Source organism: Xiphias gladius, chromosome 23 (assembly GCF_016859285.1).
Source record: "Xiphias gladius isolate SHS-SW01 ecotype Sanya breed wild chromosome 23, ASM1685928v1, whole genome shotgun sequence".
NCBI lineage: Eukaryota > Metazoa > Chordata > Actinopteri > Istiophoriformes > Xiphiidae > Xiphias > Xiphias gladius.
This window is the reverse complement of record NC_053422.1, coordinates 23,578,337-23,597,680: the sequence shown is the minus strand read 5'-3', so window position 1 is coordinate 23,597,680 and position 19,344 is coordinate 23,578,337. Positions and strand designations below refer to the sequence as shown.

Below are 19,344 nucleotides of genomic sequence, written 5' to 3'. Positions count from 1 at the left end.
TATTCACGTGCTGGTGATGGTTTGTAGGATTTTCTGGTGCGGAGGTATCTCTGAGAACACCATCCTAATCTCTGCATTACCAAGAGATTATTGATGTTAACATGTTCCCTTGGGAATTTATGGTGTCTCATTTTGAAATCATCCTATTTACCTATATTGTAATATAGATTATTAAATCTGTCACCAGCAGCCCCAACACTGAGCCAAGAAATTAAAATAGCTTTTTACTGCATGTATTATACTTTGTGCCTGTCAAATGAACAAATACATAAACTGTCTAGCAATTGTGTTCTTTGTGTCACCTTACATTTCTCACCACCTCTCACATGTATTGTGTTAGCCCCTGGAGGTCCAGACCTCTAGGCTGAGAACCACTGGTATGTGACAAGAGTTTTAAGCAAAATTTGATAATTGGTGCCCCTAAATTAAAGCCTGAGTACAGTCTGGCTCTAGAGGAGCTGTCTGGACTTATTAGGACCACTAGTATTTTTCCAGCCGTGTGCAGCTCTTACAGAATGTTTTTAACTCAGCAGCAGAGAAGCAATATTTAAGTAGAGAGGATCAGTGCGTTGGTTAAGTCCATGTCACTAGAGCATGCTGCTGCCAGAATTAAACAATGTGCTTAGGCAAGCTTTGTTTGGCTGGAGCTAGTTGTCAGGAGTGGCTATATTCTGTGCTGCAACAACAGATTGCATGAAAAGAGCAGCACACACAAGGTGGACAGAGAGGGCAGTGGCCTCATCCCACAACAGCCAACCTCTTATGTGATGAACATTTATAAACAATAAAATCAACTGTGTCCCCTAGCATGTCGCTGCGTGCCTGTTTAGTCCCTTCAGGCTCCATGCTAACAGGATGAATACACTGATAGCGGGCTCCATTTTCACAGTGATAACTAAATCAATGCTTTAACCTTTGCATACACTTTCTGGTATAAACTGAACTGTTTTGAAGCAGATAAGCAGGTCTTCTTCCAAGAGGATAGACTTTTTAGCAGGGGAAATATAAACTGAACCAATCACAGAAAATTGATTGCATGTTAGCTGCTGTATGAACCATCATCAGCACTGACCTCTCATTGTTGGAAATGCTGAAACACATCCATATCCACACCTCCCCCTGAAAGAAAACAGTCTGAAATACATGTTAAATCATGTCTTTCACAGAAGTTCCTATGTGCAGTCAGTACCAGACTGAGAGTCTACAGCCATGTTAGCAGCTCTTAGGGACAGTGGTGCTTTGAGCTAAATTCTGCTATGTTCACCATCTCAATTTAGCATGTTAGCTTGCTAACATTTGCTAATTAGCTATAAATTCAGTTGAGACTGATGGTCATGTCATTAGCTTTGCAGGTAGTTGCTTAACTTAGTAGCTATTAATTAAGAGTTTTTCTATTTCAGCACTGTACCTTGCTTGTCCGACATATTATTCGTCTAGAATGAACTGAAAGACCCCAATAAACTGGCAAGTCAAACATGGGCCCCACAGCCTTGGGCCAGGAGGAACAAAGTTCACCTCTTTTGCAGACGACTGATCAATGCCTACGGGGCTACTGACCGCCAGCTCATATGAAACTCATGTATAAAAGGTCTGCTCAACTCCAGAGAAATTGTCAGACTCTTCAACAAGCTTTGGTGAGAGAACTCTGTCCCTACTCAGCTGAATAGTATTGCTGTGACTCTGTTTGTTGGCTTGTTTAATCCTTTGTTTGATTTATATTCTTATTTCAATAAATTACTTAAAACTCAGTTGAGGCTAATACTTTTATTTCTCACTAGGAAATTATACACTAATTTCCACCACAATGATGGTGAAAGATAAAAATTCAGGGGATCACAAGAGTCATTAGGATTCCTCCAGGGACCGTGAATATCTGTACAAATTTTCATGCCAGTTCATCCATAGTTGATGAAATACTTCAGTCTGGACCAAATTGGTGGACTGACTGACAAACTTAAATTGCCTTTCCTAAAGCCTATAATTGCTAAAATTGGAAATGAGTAGAATCACTGATAGAGTCATGTTTGCACCCCAATCAATCTACCAACATTGATTGGCTTTGAATTATTAATAAGTTAGTATTAATTAATTTGTAATAATTGTAATGGAATTGCTGCAGGTACCAGTTTGTAAACAAACAAAAGTCATGTCCTTCGCTCATCTCCTCAGTATTGTACAGATGTGTGTACTCTAGCTTTCAGGATACAAGAGATTTTGCAGAGAGAAAAGTTTTGTGCGTTGCCTATCTAATAAAGTTCTGTACAATCAGGCAAGTCAACAAGTCTGAAAAGTCCAAGTTCCTTAGTCTCTCTCAGCAAATGCTGGATTTTCTCCCTCTCGTTTTTTTTGTCTTGTACTTCTTTTACCTCCTCAAACTGACCGCACCTCAACCAAGAACTCCATTATCCTCGTCAATTGAGCAAGTCAGTTAACTCATATTATATAAACTGCTAAATTAATATCTATCATCTGTGTTTAACTACTTTGAAAGGAATCACTGTGTAACAATCCTCCTCCACTGCGCCCCTGACACCACTGGATTTCCAGGGAAAAGGGACAATTCAATTCAATAACCTTTTTTAATGTTAATCTTGGTGATGAGTAGGGCAATGTTTGGTAAAGGGGCTGAATCACAGATCACATGAAATATAAAAATATAGCACATCTAAGTCTTTAATTCCAAGTCTATTAACTGAGGTCCTTTTTTGTCATATGTATTCGTCAAGTCAACTGATGCAGGATCCTGTGTGTGTGTGTGTGTGTGTGTGTGTGTGTGTGTGTGTGTGTGTGTGTGTGTGTGTGTGTGTGTGTGTGTGTGTGTGTGTGTGTGTGTGTGTGTGTAAAACCAGTTTTCAGTGATTCATTTCCCTCATTTAGGATTGTCCTACTTCTTTCCTAAATTCATTCACTTGACTATTATTTGCTCTTGCTGATTCTCATTTCCTTTCTGTATACGGATAGAGCTTGGTTTGTTAATCAAAATAATAATAATTAGGTTCTCATTTCCCGGGATTTCAACAGTAATATGATTGTTTTACCTGTTGACAATTCCCAATATGTCATTTTAATGTGGACAACACCTGGGTTTACTGGGCGTCCCCTCAAACACACACTGTACATACACAAACATTCACACAGAGACAAAGGTGTTTCTGTACTGTAATACTCCAGGTGAAAGGTTTGTATACATAAAGCGAGGATAGGAGCAGGGCCGTTTGTAGGCACATTATTGTTGTTTGTACTACCACTCACATTGCACTTCATGTATATTGTTTTTCTTTTTTATTATCTTTATATTGCTTGTATATTGTGTATTGTGTACACTATTGCTTGAGAGTCACCCATGGCCAGAGCCAAATTCCTTATGTGTGTTAACATACTTGGTGAATAAATCTGGTTATGATTCTGATATTTATTTAATGCTGAGCTGTTCAGCTGTAAAATCTAAATTGTTTCAATAGCTGTAATGCAGGCTTAACATGTGCCATCAAAGTTGTATAAAAACAAAGACAGAGTCAAAATTAAAACCTGGACAGGACATCCATAAGTGAAAGTCACGATGACAATACCTACCCCTCAGTACATATGTGACAGACTGTCTGTGATGTGAAGGAGTCAAAGCACAGATGAACAGTAATTCGACTAATGTTAGAATCATACATGGATATGAATAACCATGTTCCATATATCTCAAACGCGATTTATAGTGACTGCTGGTTAACATGTAGTCTTAATGGGCCACGTTTCCGTCACTTGTTCTGTTGTCTGACAACAGAAACAGAAAATTATGTCCATGAGAACAGCTTTATTGGGAACTCATTATATATTTGTTTTCCAAACCTTCTGTTGAACATTTGTTTAAGAAAACTCTTTAAAGTGATGAAAACTTCAAGTTCAGTTTGAATCTATCCCGTATTCTTTGAAAAGAAATAACAGCTTTTTACAACATTACAACATTGAATGTTCACCAGCTGGTTGCAAAGTGCCTGTCTGCCATTTGGTGCTCGGCAGGTAAGTGTATAGTGGATATATCAGGGCTGTAAAAACAGCTGCTACTGCTGTAAACAAGGATGAGATTGGTGAGAGTGAATCAAAATGAAAAATGCTAAATCGCTCTGTAGAGATGTGTGGAACTGCGGAGTTGGGTGATAAATATGAGCTTGTCGGTCTCAAGGACCCCTTTCACATTACGCACATAATAATTCAATCAATGGTTAATATAACAATATGAAAAACTGGTGCAGCCTGTACGTGTGTGTGTGTGTGTGTGTGTGTGTGTGTGTGTGTGTGTGTGTGTGTGTGTGTGTGTGTGTGTGTATATATATATATATATACACACACGTGGTTGTGAGGAAGATTTACCTTCAGAATCAATACTTTGAATTATTTTTAATTGGTATTAAACGCTAGAAAACTGCAGTGACAATTTTTGCAGTGTGAATGTGGTTTGTAGCACCAACAGGAAACAACCTCAAAATACAAGGCTTTACAGGCAGATGCCTATGTCTGATAGCCAGCAATTCCTCATGCTTAGCAGCATTAGAAAAATGAAAAAAAGGGCAAAGCAGAGCCTGGACTGATGCACACATTCAGCTGCGTCTTCATGTGCATGTACGTGTTATGAATGAGCGAGATGCTACATTAAAGAGCACAGACAAGTCTGTCAGGCTGGACTAAAATTACAAAGACTGGACTCAGATCAGTTTCGACTCGTGTCATGTGACTTTGTTTACAAACTCACATGTGATTGGGCAGAGTGAGTTCTTCAAGTATTGTTCACACCAAAGGAAAAGATGTCCACGTGTGATTGCACTCCGCAGCAGTATGAAGTGATGATGCACTAACTTGAGAAAGCTCCATCACTTTTACAAGGTCCTTCTTTGATACCGATGACAACAACAAAGCGCCAACCATTCAGTCGTGCTCTCATAAACATTCCGCTGCTTTAGCCACAAATGGAAAGGATGACTTGACTTGACGTATGATCTACAGACTGGATTTCAGGGCCTGTGTTCTGGTTGCTGGAGATCAACACACACATACATGCACAGAGTCACTGACACCAACCGTCATACACCCTCATGCCACACAAGTGCAAACAAAGCTGATGATTTTAATCACCATAACATGCTGAGAACACAAACACACCCTCGGGGTGCTAATCAATTACTGCGGAGCACACATACACACACACCTACATGCACACACACAATCAAGCTAAATTAATTTCACTCTAATCTGTTTTTTTTTTCAGGATGCTGCCCGCCTCAGAACAAAGGCAAACACTTCACACCATGAGGACCAACCAACACACACATGCAGGACACATGAGGCTTTGCAAATCAGTTTGTCTCTCGACTTGTTAGAATTTACAATTTTGCGACAGACAGAAGTCAAAGCCTTCTTTCTTCTACTTCCATCAGTCAGAATGAATGATGCAACGGAACCAAACATAAAGCAATCATCTGACGTTTCCATATGAAACAGTTGCATTTTGCCATGACCAATGGATAAGACCCAATGTTTACTCAACATAACCAGTTTGTGAAGTGTTTTACACTTACTGCTCTAAACCTTTGGAAGTTCTTGTGAAAACAGTCATTTCAGTGATTACCTGACACAAACAACACCTGTATTTCCTACTCACTCTGCATAAAAGTTGCCAATAAATGCCAAAAAATGTGAATATCTTTATGGATAACTTACAGTTCAAGTGCTTGTCTGACAACAAACACAGAGATATACACACAGCCTTAGCATTCAGTGGTGGTTCTTGATTGTGCTGATAGAGCTATCATTATGATAATACTGAAGTCTATCATAATTGCCTGCTAAGTGACTGCCTGACGAGGTGGCACTCATTAGAATGCTCATTAATACTCCATCATCATCATTGATAGCTGTAATCACAGAGTGGTGGTTTCAAGGTCTTACAGGAGGGTGTGCAAGTGCATGTGTGGATACAGTCCAAACACATACAGCAGTTGTGATTAAGAGTGTGTGTGTGTGTGTGTGTTCTAAGCGATAGTCGATTCTTTCTTCCAGTATGGGATTAAAGAACCTGTTGCATTCAGCCCTTTCAACATATAAAGTATAAAATAGCCCATTTTTGGCTATAAAGTTCACCTGAGTGACCAAAGGGGTTACATCCAGGAACAATTTCACACCTTGCTTCTTACCTCCAGCTCTAACAGTAAGTGCTAATGCAGGAGGCAGCATGCCGTCTATGAAACCTGGCAGAGAGTAAGGGTGCAGAGGGTGGAATTCAATATACTGCATATTTATTTTTGATCCTCCACTATATTTGTAGTCGTAAAGGGGTAATTTAGCACTGACTCACACTGTTACTGCAAGCGGTGTCTATACCATTAAAATGTTCAGCATGGTGCATTTCTGGCCACACAACAATCAGTGATGTCACAAGAAACAAATTTGACGACTGATGGAAAAAGACAACAACAGTGACATCACTAACTGAGGTGTGTACAGCACTGAAAAACCCTAGAAACCCAGTCTAACCACAGTTTTCTACTTAAATAGTTCATTCGACATCTTTATTATGTATGGATGGTTCCTCCAAATTATATCTAAACTTTTTTTCCAGTTTTGCCATTTAACATGCGTATATTTTTGGTTTTATTTGCAGAATTTTGTGCTAAAATTGATCAACCCCTGCAATGGAGGTGACTAAAATTTCATTTGTCAGTATTTTATACTAAGGGCAAAAAATAGTGAAACCTGTCCTTTCCATCCTATTGCAATGGGGAGGCAGCAGAAGTCTCAGCAGTGGAGATCTGAAAATCTGGGCAAACTGTCTGCTTGGCTAGACATCACTATGGGTCAGGTGGGGAATAATGTTTTTTTGTGTGTGTGACTTGTGTGAACTAACCATTTAAGCATTAATTTTCTGCTTCACTGGTACAGTTTGCTCAACAAATTTACATTTTGATGAAATTAGATTACTTTTACATGATAAAACAGCAACATTGGACACTGCTTTCTTCACTCATGGTCCTACTGTCACAGGGAGGCTTGTCTGTGCGGCCTTTAATTATTTTCCCCAATTCAAGGGTCTCCAATCAGGCACCCAGAGGCACGCCTATAGTAGATGTCTACATTGGTTCCTGAAGGTTGCAGCATACTCCCCACTACACCTGAAAGCATCTGTGCAGCAATAAAAATTAACTGTAATACTTACTATGACATGCCAGCTTTCCTCATTAACTGCCTATTCTTTGCTCAAAGTGGAATATTACAGGATATTGTATGCCAGTTTCAACACATCCATGGTGTTATATTTACTGTAAGTTTTGCCTTTAGTTGAACTGCAGTGCATGTGGCAGCTACACTGGAGAGGACTGTAGTCTGTATTATAACAGTGTTGTGTTGTGTGTTGCAGGTATGCCTCTCAGTCTGGACTGCAAGGCTTTTTTTGGCTACAGTGGAGAAAACAGAAGGCCCATCATCTACTGGATGAAAGGGGAGAAGTTTGTGGAAGAACTAGCGGGACACATTAAAGAAAGTGAAGTCAGGTAAATACTCCAGCATCTACAGTAAATCTTGATTTACTCACATGTTTGACCCCGAAAAATTCATGATAATGAACCAAAGTTGAATAAAGGCTAAATACATATAATTATACATAATATTATTTTTGTCGAGCTGCTTTTTCGCCAATCCTATGAAACACTGCAAGAGAGTACCAAATGCACCCTCTCAAGCTTACAGGTTTCTATTATTAATTAATTTCTGAAAAGACTCGACCCGAGCTGCACTCCTCACACTGTCAGCATCTAATTTGCTCTCTTGTGATCATTGAGGGCTCCCTGACAGATTTCTTCTCAACTTTCCCAAAAAATATGAATCCTAATAATAAAATTAAATTGAATTCATTCTCTCCCCTACTGGGACCAATTATATTGGTCTCTACTGGGACAACCCTGATTGTCTGCGGGGCATCAAATATCATTTGAACGACCTGCCAAATCCCCATGGAAACCATCAGAACACTCACACTCTCACACACACACTCAGAGTTTGGGCGTTTCGGAATATTACTTTTAAAATGGATCAATGACAGATATATGTCACCGCCTTAAAACTGTAAAATATTTTCATTAATATCACTCCACCCCCAGAATGTACACAAACCTCTGTATGCGTACCGCAGAGTCAGTGTGTCATATCATTATTCATATGCTGTTTTCAGACTTTCTGCACTTTTTTCAATCTGCCAAGCTGCTTTTTTAGGCAAAGAGAAACTTTATAAAGACTGAATTTTATTTGAAATGATCACAGAGCATCAACTAATACATTACAGGAACCACTTTCCTGGTACCCAGACAAGGATTTAGTACAATAACAATGAAATAACTTATCTTAAAAAAAAACATGCAGTTTGGTTGTAGTCATAGTCTGTGATAACTTTGCCTCTGTAGGGCTTTGCAAGTGCTATGTGAAGGACATGAGATGAGTATACAGGATTAGAGCACATAAATATGGGAAAATTGGAAACTCCACTTGTTAATACTAGTAGGCTGCAGTCACTGATGAAAAATGTATTATATGCACTGATGAAGCCACTCCAGTTGCAAAATCAGCAAGCAACACTTTGTTCTGTGGGTGTACAGTACATCACCTGCTGTACATGGTAGGATTACACAATAAAGGAGAACTAGGGTTTATTACTTTCTTAGTTCTCCCCATCAGTTGTGTTGGTTATAATAACACTGTACTCACCATATTAATTGCTGTGATATGTGGCAACTAAAATCACTAAAATATGTACAGTGGGGTAACAGAGATGAGAAAATCAGGCATATAAAAGGCATTTTGGATTATAATTTTACTGTTACATTTTCTCCTTCAAATATCCTAAATAAATCCTCTGGCCACTAGTGGTTGTTGCCTTGTTTTACCTATTTTTTTAGCAATACTACCCAAGTTTTAATAAAATGCCAGCATAGGGCCTACCCCTTAAAGATGTTCCTGCGTTTGAAGGTTTTACTGAAAGACTACACCTTTCTTAGCAGCTGGATATGAGCACGCAAGTTCCTAAATTGAGAGAACAAATTAAGCAATTATGAGACACCTTTTTAAGTCAATGAGTAATCAAAAATTCTCCTTCCCGTCACTCCTGGGGCTATGTATATTTACTTTGTCAAACGAATATATTTCTAATGATTAAATCACAGTGTACTACTGAATAAAAGTTTAAGCAATAATTACCATAAAGAAATATTACCACAACTATAAATGGTTATATTACCATGATAACCATTTTTGAACAGCCTCTCCTCACCTTTGAATTTGCAACCTGCAGATGTATTACTTTTAAAGTCACAGTGTGAGCACATGGTATGGCAGCAAAACCCTGTGTAGTTTTTTTTATAAATGCACTGGTTGCACACTGACAGCAGCAGTTTGGAAAGTTTGGAAAAGAGCTGGAGCTGGTTTATGCACCATCTTTTTCTCTTCCCATGTTACTGTTCAACCTGCTTACTTTTGAGCGATACTACTCTACAGTCACTTCTGGCATGTTACGGCCATTGTAGGTAATTACGGAGCTGGCGGGGGGGGGGGGTATTATTTCAAGAAAAAACTTCCAAGATGAAAGTGGTTAATTTCCAAGCAAAAAAACTTGGATATTCTCTGAGATTAAAATGGCACATTTACGAGAAAAAACCCACAAATTTATGAGGGACATTGCCATTAACTGGGCCTATTCAGAAGAAAACATCACTGTGTTTTGAACGAGTTGATTGCTTTTGTCCATGTGACTTTAAGTTTTTTCTCGCAAATTTATGACTTATAATCTCACAGAGTAGTTGAGGTTTTTTTTCTCCTAAACCAATTTAATCCACGTTTTTTTCTTGTAAAAAACTTTAATCTCTGAAATTCTGAGTTTTTTTTATCAGATTATTACCCTCCTCCCCCTGCTCCATATTTTTAAAATTCATTTATTTATTTTTTAACCAACAGTGGCTCTAATACGCTATCATACCTCAGATACAACATCCTGTTAAAAGATATTACATAGAAAAGACACAGCTACAGTGCTTTTTTCTTGCAATATTAACCACCAGCACTAATTCCCTAACCCTGATCTCAGAATGGTCAAAGCCCTTAATATTAGAAACATTTAAAGTAAACTCTATACAAAATGTTCTCTCCTGCCCAAAGAGCTGCCACATTTTATGCCATCAGCTCAGACCACCAATAATAACATGAATGCTTATTATTCCCTAAAGGGAAATCCTTATGCATCCCTATTTTTCCACTCCCTTCACAGAGAGGTCAGAGGTCAGGCTCAGCTTCAAAACAGCAGCCGTGCAGCTCGCAGGGGTTAGATTAGGGATATTTCAGCAGGAGGGCTGCTTGCTGACCAGGCCTTAAACCCAGGTTTTCTACTTGAGGGATGCTTTCTGTAACTGCTGAGCCGCTTAGCCTCTGAAAATGTTCACTCCAAGGAAAATAGTGTTGTAGATGAAAAGAGCAGGAATGTGTGTGATTGTTAGTGTTTAAACTTGAAAGTCATCATGCCCTGTGGTATTAAATTAACCTTTGCCTGATGAGTTCTCAATCTTTCAGTGCAGTCCTCTGGCCAGCTGTGATCCAATCTCATCTTTTTGCAAATTCAACAATCACACTACAGCAGACAGATCCTCGCTGTGATGCACATTAATCTGTCCGTGTTTATCTCCCTCCAGCCATCCTGCTGCAGTACTGGTCTTTGGACTGCGTGTGTTCCTGTCTGTTTACACAGTATCCAATAACATCTTGTGGCCACCGTGATAATGTGAATACCTGTAATTACCATGGCTTGTTCCCCTGCGGTATGTGAGAGAACTGTTGACACTCTCACCTCATCATTACTACACCACCTAGGGAAAGTGACCACCTGCGAATATGAAAACCTATTGTACGCCTGTCTTTGGAAAATGAAAACCCTCCTTATCATGGATTCAAGTGTTTTTATTCAAAACAAACCACCTACATAATAAATATGAGCAGTGTCATCAGTTTTACTGCAGTTGTTGGCACAGCTTCATTGCGGTCCAGCCACTTCCCATTTCTGCAACTCAGCTATAGTAGTTCATGGTTCGTTCATGTGCAATGAATTTGTAATGACAATATTTCCACTTGGGCCAGTGCTTGCTTCATATTTTCACATGAAGGCAGCACTGGCCCATAGGTCTAGTGATGTGGAGAGGCTTCTTTACCTGCTTGAAATTCACATCAGCTGTCCATTCCAAATGCTGTCTGAGCCTCACTGTTTTAATACTTTTTTAACTGGAGCTCGTATCTGTATCCTTATTTGCTAATGTGTCCTCTTTTTTATTATCTAAAAGTGCCATTAGTTTTTCAGGGGGTGTTTTAGTCACCTAAATGTTGCTTCAGAGGTGGTTTCACCATGACAAATTTTGTAGGATAAACACTATTTTCTTAATAAAAAAAAATACTTAATGATAATAATAATAATAAGAAGAAGAAGAAGTAGAAGAACACATTTTTTTATATAGCATTTTTAAAGGCACTCAAAGACACTTTACATAGATAAACGATTAGCAAAATGAAGTTACACACAAAAACAGAGCAGCTGGAAAAATACTGATGCTGGGGTGTGATGATGGAAGGGACCTGAAGGTAGGAGGGGGCCATGTTATGGATGGCTTTGTAGGTGATGAGGAGGATGTTGAACTGGATGAAGTGGGGGATGGGGAGCCAGTGAAGGTTACACAGAATGGGGATGATGTGGTCACGAGGGCGAGACAGAGTCAGGAGATGAGCAGCAGAGTTTTGTACGTGCTGGAGTTTACCGAGAAGTTTATTAGGGTGTGCCTATGAGGAGGCTGTTGCAATGATCAAGTCTGGATATGATAAAAGCATGGCTTTGTTTGTGCTTCTGTTTTTTTTAGGGGAGGGACTTGGCTGGAGCAGAGGGAAGAGTTTACACTTGCAGCGATAAGTGGGCAGATCATTGGAAGACAGGCCTTTATAAGGCTGGAAGGGATTGGGTCCTGGGGACTGGTGGTAATTTTAATTCAAGTCATAATGTGGAAAAGACCAGTACTGGAGATTGGGGAGAACTGACCAAAAGGTTGAGTTGTAAGGACAGGGGAAGTAGGTAAAGATTGAGTGGATGTGACTGTGGATAGGTTGTTATAAGTGGAGTTAATTTTGGTTTGAAAGTGCAAGGAGATCTTGTCCATGGGTTTCAAAAGATTGTTTACTGTAGTGAACAGGGCTTCGGGATTGTTGGAACCAGACTGAATGACCTCTGAATAGTAAGTCAGGGCTGCACTTAAAGCATCTTTGTATTGCTGGAGAAAAAAATCTTTGTAGGCTTGGATGTGTAGTGTGAGTCCAGTTCTTGTACAGAACCTTTCCATCTGACTCTTATGGGATTTCACTGAAGTGCAGGGGTGTACCAGAAAAGAGAATGCTTAAATGAAACTGACTATGTTCTAATGGGGGCCCCTTGATCAAGACAGGTGAGTGAGGATGTTGGTAGGTTGAGGAGGTCAATGTCTATGAAGATGGCCATGTGGTAAGAGATGGCAGTGTCATGGGCAGACCAGGGGAGAAGAGACCAGGTCCACAGTATGTTGATGTTTTGGGGGGGGGTGATATGTTGTGTGAAGTTGAGGCAGTGCATCAGTTTCAAGAATTCTTCAGCATAGTCAGCATAATGGTTATGTTTAGGCACTAACAGCAGTTGCTTAAGGTTAGGGAAAGATTCTTGTCGGGTTTAATACAGAGAAAATTCACAGTGACCTCAGACATAGCGTGTTTATTTAAATTTAACCAAAACCACAATCTTTCCCAAACCATAAACAAGGTGCTTTTGTTGCCTAAATCTAAGCAGAGACAGAACTCTGGATAACTTTGGTTTCTGGTGCGACAGATATGCACTACATATGCCTGCCATCCACCCCAACCACCTCCCGGCAACTCCGCTTCTGTTAATAAATGTAGCACTTCATTTATTCAAAAAATACCTTGTCTCCTAACATAATCCAGCAGGTGATTACATTTCATACAAAGCGTTTTTGTTGTTGCAGTTTAGTTGTATAGAAACATAATTTCTAGAAGACGGGGTTGGAACATAATCCAGCCAGTGAATATGTTTCCTATAAAACATATTTGCTGTTGCAGTTTAATTGTACAAAAATGTAATCTCTAGGAGACAAGGTTGGAGATGGAGTAGAAGTGAGTCAGGAGAGCAGGCAGGTCAGAGAATAAAGTATGGTTTGGTTTAGGGGGCGGTGAGTGGCTGCAGTGACCAGGGGAGTAGGGTCAGACAGTTTTTTTGTAAGTTGTTCAAAAGAATGAAGTGGTGGGATAGAAGGTTAGTGAGGTGCAGTAGGAGGAAGGCTGTTTTATGGGGGGATTTGTAAGTGTAGAGAAGAGGTATGGTTTGAATTTGTTTTGGGACAGGGGGCAGTGGAGGTGTTTCAGGATTAGAGTGACAAGAGGTTAGTAAGTCAGCAGACAAACACCAGAGTTTTGGATATACTTAAGGATGAGTCTGATGATATTCTATATTTTTGAAACTGTCAACAAATTCTACAAAAGGACCAAAACCGACAACAAATTCATCCTACTAACGAGTATTGTATTAGCACCCAAACCCTGATGGACTATAGTTTATTAATCTGCACGATAGAACCCATTGCTTTCCAAAAACTTGCAAAAACAACCAGTGAACCACACTGTTTCACCAGTTGGCATGTTCCTTCATTACAGTGATCATGGGAACTGTAGTTTATTTTGAGACCACAACTACACCGTCCTACAGAGGTAAATATTCATTAGACCACCGCATCGTCTGCTGAAAATAGTCCAAAACAAATAGAGAACCAAGCACAGAACCCTGAGGGATACCTTGGGACAAAGGTGCCAGCCCAGAAGTGCAGTTAGTAATGCTGATAACCGTTGTCCATCTGTCAATTTTTACTTCATACAGTAAAGGGCTGTTCCGTTTATCCTTTGGAAAGTTTTCAGGTGATAAAGAAGAATGGTGTGATTAGCGGTGTTCCCAGGTTGACTGCTAAGTCTTTAATCACATTAATATTAAATATGCATGACATAAGGAGATCTCACCCAGGTATTAAGTGTTACATAAAAATAATCACAGATGAGCAGAGAAATCATTATTCACTCAGTTGTAATTTAGTGGGATGGAAGGAGTGTGTTTAATAGCAGACATCAAGACAGCATTACAGTTACAGATTGGATAGAGATTGAAGGAGATGAGAGGAAAAGGAAGAGGATGTGTATGTGTTTGGGGGGAGGAAAAGTGAGAAAAAGGAGGAGAAGAAGTATTTTTAATCGAGGATTTTAACAAGTCACTGCTTTTGACAGTGACCTCTGATGCTCTGCCCATGCAGACATCAGATGCACGCACTCAAAATCCCTAACACACGAAGAGGGAGAGCAAGAAAAAGGAAAAAAACATACACACACATACAGAGGTGATCCTAGTTATTTGGTATATTTCTTCAGGAACACTTGACATTTTAGTCTCATAATTCCTTCTGTAATGTTTACCATCATAATATCCATAAGACTTCACTGCCCTTTTCTACTACGCTGTTGCTAAATGGGTAGAGCACATTTATATTGAGAGGGTCAAGAGTTCAGTTCCCACAGGGACCACCCATGCTAAAAGTGTGTGTTTTGAAATTCTTTGCATGCACTTGGATAAAAGCCTCAAGTAACAGATATGGCTCTTTTTCATGGTGAACTACCAACAAAATCAAATAAAACTACCATAAATTGCCTCTTCTCTGTTTGACATGGTTGGACTGTGCCAGTTCCCATCTAGTTCAAAACCTCTGTGTTTTAAAATCTGGTCAGTCTAGACTACTGTAAGTCAAAGCTGAGTCAAACCAGAATATACTGTAGAGAGGAGCAATAATGGAAATTCTGTGGCCTCTCTGGTCTGTTTTCTTACACTAGTGCTGCTTCTGCACCAAAAATGCCCATTATTTTCAAAAATCCTGCTGTGTAATGGTTTGGTTTGGCTGATCACAGATGATTCAGACCAAACCACACCATAACACAGCAAATCTAAGATAGGCTCAAATGATGAATCTGCTTGCTTAAAGTTACATTTAAATTTTTGTGGAACAGACTTTGATGCCATTTTTTAAATTATTATTTACAACATAACCTGTTACAATATATAGCCTACAGTAAATACAAATTTTCATAATTTATTTTGTTTTGATGATTTGTTAATAGCAGAGGGGTTGCGGTAAATGAAATGGTCAACTGTAACCTGTAACCTGTAACCTGTAACAGTGATTTAAAATCTTAGATGTTAGCATTGCTGCTCTTTATTGGATTTGGGGACCCAAGATGACTTTGTTAATGAGCTTGTCCTCATTCGCAAATCCCATCCTTGTATAAAAGTGAAAAAATACTGTTTGAAAATATCATCTAGGAACGCTAAATCTCAACACTGTGTTGGTTGTCCAGTTAGCTGTTTTCTACATGGATCATTCAAATGGTGAAGACTGACTTTTTACCTGGAACCTGTAAGCTTTAGCCTAAGTCTTTTCTCCATTGTTACAGTGAGTTAGCATGACATAATGTGTGTAGCCATAATACAATATGCATGCTTTCTTATTTTCATACCAGTCAGGTCAGAAAAAAAATCAACGAGACACACGAGTTTTCCACCATTTTATGCAGTTGATGTGTGATAGCTGGCTAGCTACATGTTAGGAAATCTGCCAGTTGTCATTTCAGCTGGTAAAATACTTGTCAATGGCTAAAAATGTTGCTTTTTGTCTACCTCAAGAACCCATCGATTAAAAAATTACCACAAATCCCAGGTGGTAAATCGGCCCCTGGCATCATTAGAAACAGGGCTTAGCTTGGATTTGCTGATATAAGTTCCCTCAGCAAGAAAGAAAAACAAGATTTGTATACTTAGTGTTGAGTTTAGCGAGCATTTCATTGCATTTGCAAGAACCACATGATATTCTACTTCACATTAACTGACCATAACGAGAACAAAAAACGGACAAAAAGAGCAATAGTCTTAAAAGCACATGAAATGTAATATGAATCACAGCGCCACGTATCAAGAGAAATTAAAATATGAAATCATCTCAATTATTCAAAAGTAGAACAAAATTATTAAAAATCTAAATGAAATTCATAAAATGAAATTTATTGTTATAGGTCTCCACTATTACAGCTACCTTAAGCTGATTGATAGAAATTTCCCAAACTGTGATGCCGCTGGACCATCTGTGCCAACTACTCTGAATCTGTCACCTCAGCACACTTAGTCTGATCCCAGATATCACTGCTTATGGCTGAATCTGACCTTATGTCAGGCTTTACGGTGCACGTTGTGACCCAAACATCGGTTCAGTCTCCTCCTCCACCTCCTCCTCCTTGCAGGCTTTTAGAGGAGTATGACCTCACCACAAGGAGAGCGGCCTCCAGCTGTCACCAATGTTTCTACACATGCCTCCTTCCTCCCTCTTTCCTCCTTTTTCATCTGCTTTCTGCTCTGCTCCTCATTTCTCCTCTCCTACTTTTCCTATTCACTTCTCCCCTGTTATCTTCTTCCTCCTTGCAGGGATTTTAGAGGAATAATTTGGGAGACATGGAGCTCCTCCTGTCTCTAAGATTTACATGTTTAATTCTCTCTCCTCTTCCCTCATTCTTCATCCTCCTCCTCTCCCCTCTCTGCTTCTCCTCTTTGCTGATTTTTTAAGGAGTAATCTCGGAGAGAGGAAACTCCAGTTCCCTCTAATGTTACAAATGTGTTCTTTCTGCTCTCCTCACATTCTCCTCCTCCTGTTCGTTAGGGTTTTTAAATGAGTAAATTTAAGGACAGATGTTCCTGCTGTCTGTGACTGTTATCCATGTCTCTTTGTTTGTCCAGGATCTTGAGGGAGCATTTAGGGGAGAAGGAGGTGCAGCTGTCCTTAACGTTTGATGCTGTGGAGGAGGCAGACCTGGCCAACTACACCTGTTACGTGGAGAACCATATAGGGAAGCGCAGTGGGAGTGCTATTCTGCAGAAGAAAGGTAGATTACTCTCTCTTTCTCTTCCCCCTTCATTCCTGCTTTTTTTCCATTAGTTGGAAAGAATCAAAAAAGTGCCACAAATGTAAGGAAAACCTGCCAACATATTATCATCGTATTATAGTTTCTTTTCTTGTGCTTTTATTTTTTCTTTTGAGTGACAGCTAAAATGATCACGAATAGCTTGCAGGTAAATTGTTCATAAAAGCAACCAGCAGCATATGGTTCAAATTTGTTCATTTGTCTGTATTACTCTGCTTGTCTGTACTCATAGAAACCATCATCAACATCATCAAAACCCAAAATTTTAAAATACATAGCACTTAAGTGAAAACAAGGTATATGCTTTATAAGAACAGGGAATGTAATATGGGGCCTAGAGCCGAGCCCTCTGGCACCAAACAGCTGCTTTCTGTTGCAAAAGAACATAAACATGCATATTAAGGAAGAGCAAATACTCTTGAAAAGACCAAAGTTATTTCAGTTAGGTTGTCAATTATCAGTATCAACAATGTGTCGCTTTTGTGACACATTTTGTAGCTACTCTAACCATGGAATGAAACACTACCTACCAAACTCAAAATCTAGAACTAAATCATTGTACTGACGTAAATGAGTTATTTGCCAACTCTTGCAACTAACAAGTCACTCATCCATAGCAGGGGAGTCTGAAACCATGTTGCAAGTCAAAGATCAGCCAAAATACTTAATCATGTATTTCATACATTAACTCTTTATTATGTACATTAATTGTTAGAGGATTATTATGGGGAAATATGCTTATTGGCTTTCTTTCTAAGTGTCTTTCTAAGTCTAATTCGCATAGCTTAGCTTAATGACTGGAAACAGGAAGAAACAACTAGTCTGGCTCTGTCCAATGTTAAAAAAAATAATGCCTACCAGCACCTCAGCACCTTTAAAACTCGCTCATTAGCACATTGTATCTTGTTTCTTTAATCTGTACACGAACTGAAATGTAAAAACAACAAGTCACTGTACTTTTCACCAGGAAAATGTAAGCCTGCAGCTCATTTTTACATTTCTGTATGTACACGTATTAAACAAACAAGATACGGCACGTTAGTTATTGAACTTTAGAGGTGCTAGTAGATTTTAACAGTATTTTAAACTTTGGACAAAACCAGGCTTGCTGTTTCCCCTGCTCCAAGTCTTTATGCTAAGATAAGAAAACAAGTGTATTTCCCAAACTGTCAAACTACATTATTAAGGGAATTAAAAATTAACTAAAGTACTATTTAGTTTAATTCACATACCAATAGTTTACTGTCAGATAGACACTCCATCATAAAGAAGTAGTAAACCCCTGGATTCAAAGCTTTCACAGTGTGTTCTCCCAAAAGCAGTGCTTTTATTTTTTACCCTGACTTGCTAAATATAAAACCACATCTGCTCTAGTTACCTGGGACATATTCCATCTATATTCATGATATAGTTTACAAGGAATATGCCTCCAGCTCAGAAACTGATGCTAATTTCAATGGTCCAGTAAATATTTGTGGATGTGACCAGCTTCCAAAATAATTAAGAAGTTAAATGTGTGTTGGAATCAAGAACTGTTTGAGATGTAGAGGCTCTTCCATAGCTTAATTTCAAACATGCGGGTAGCTGAATGAAAGAAAGCAGTGCCACTTACATAATGTCTGACTCCATCCACAGAAAACTCAATTTTGAGGATGTCACAGTACTGTTTGATTTGACACGTGATCTCCAGAAAGTGCATTGAAAAAAACACCACCGCAAAGAGTGCTGAGCACCACAACTGGATAAAATGCATGAGGTCGCCGTTCCCTTTGTAAGACATTTGTAGCAGTCCTGTTTTCTATCTGATGAGCAGAGAGAGCAGGCCTGTCTGAGTCAGAGGCCACAGCCCACAGACAGACAGAGAAACCTAGAGAGACAAAGAGAAACAGAGAATAGCAAAACAGGACTGGAGGAGATGAATTGTTACCTCAAATATTAATGGAAAAGAGAGTCGCATGAATGCCTACTATGTGAAATAAATGTATGTAATGCAGAAAAGCAAGGACAGAGAGAATTGTTGGATGTGGAAAGAGGTAAACAGGCAGGAGAGGAGAAGGGAGAAATAATTGATGCAGACAGAGAGATAAAGATGGGGAAGGTGAGGGGTGCATGAGAGAATTGGGAGAGACGAAGTGAAGGAAAAATAAGGGAGAGAGAGGAGGACTAAAAACAGGTCTTTCTCTCTCCCCGTCTGACTCCTGCCGGATGCCTTGGGGTTCAGATATATCTTACTATACTTAACTAGCA

General features: G+C 39.3%; 1 protein-coding gene across 3 annotated transcripts in view; it reads left to right on the top strand.

The window, feature by feature from the left end:
• The window catches only part of il1rapl2 (interleukin 1 receptor accessory protein-like 2), a 330,646-nt gene that overhangs the window by 286,970 nt on the left and 24,332 nt on the right, over positions 1 to 19,344 (top strand). For all 3 annotated transcript variants that reach the window (XM_040118986.1, XM_040118987.1, XM_040118985.1), the window contains exons 8-9: positions 7,400 to 7,532; positions 16,913 to 17,058. In XM_040118986.1, the coding sequence (XP_039974920.1) occupies positions 7,400 to 7,532; positions 16,913 to 17,058 (279 nt within the window). The remainder of the gene's footprint in view (positions 1 to 7,399; positions 7,533 to 16,912; positions 17,059 to 19,344) is intronic.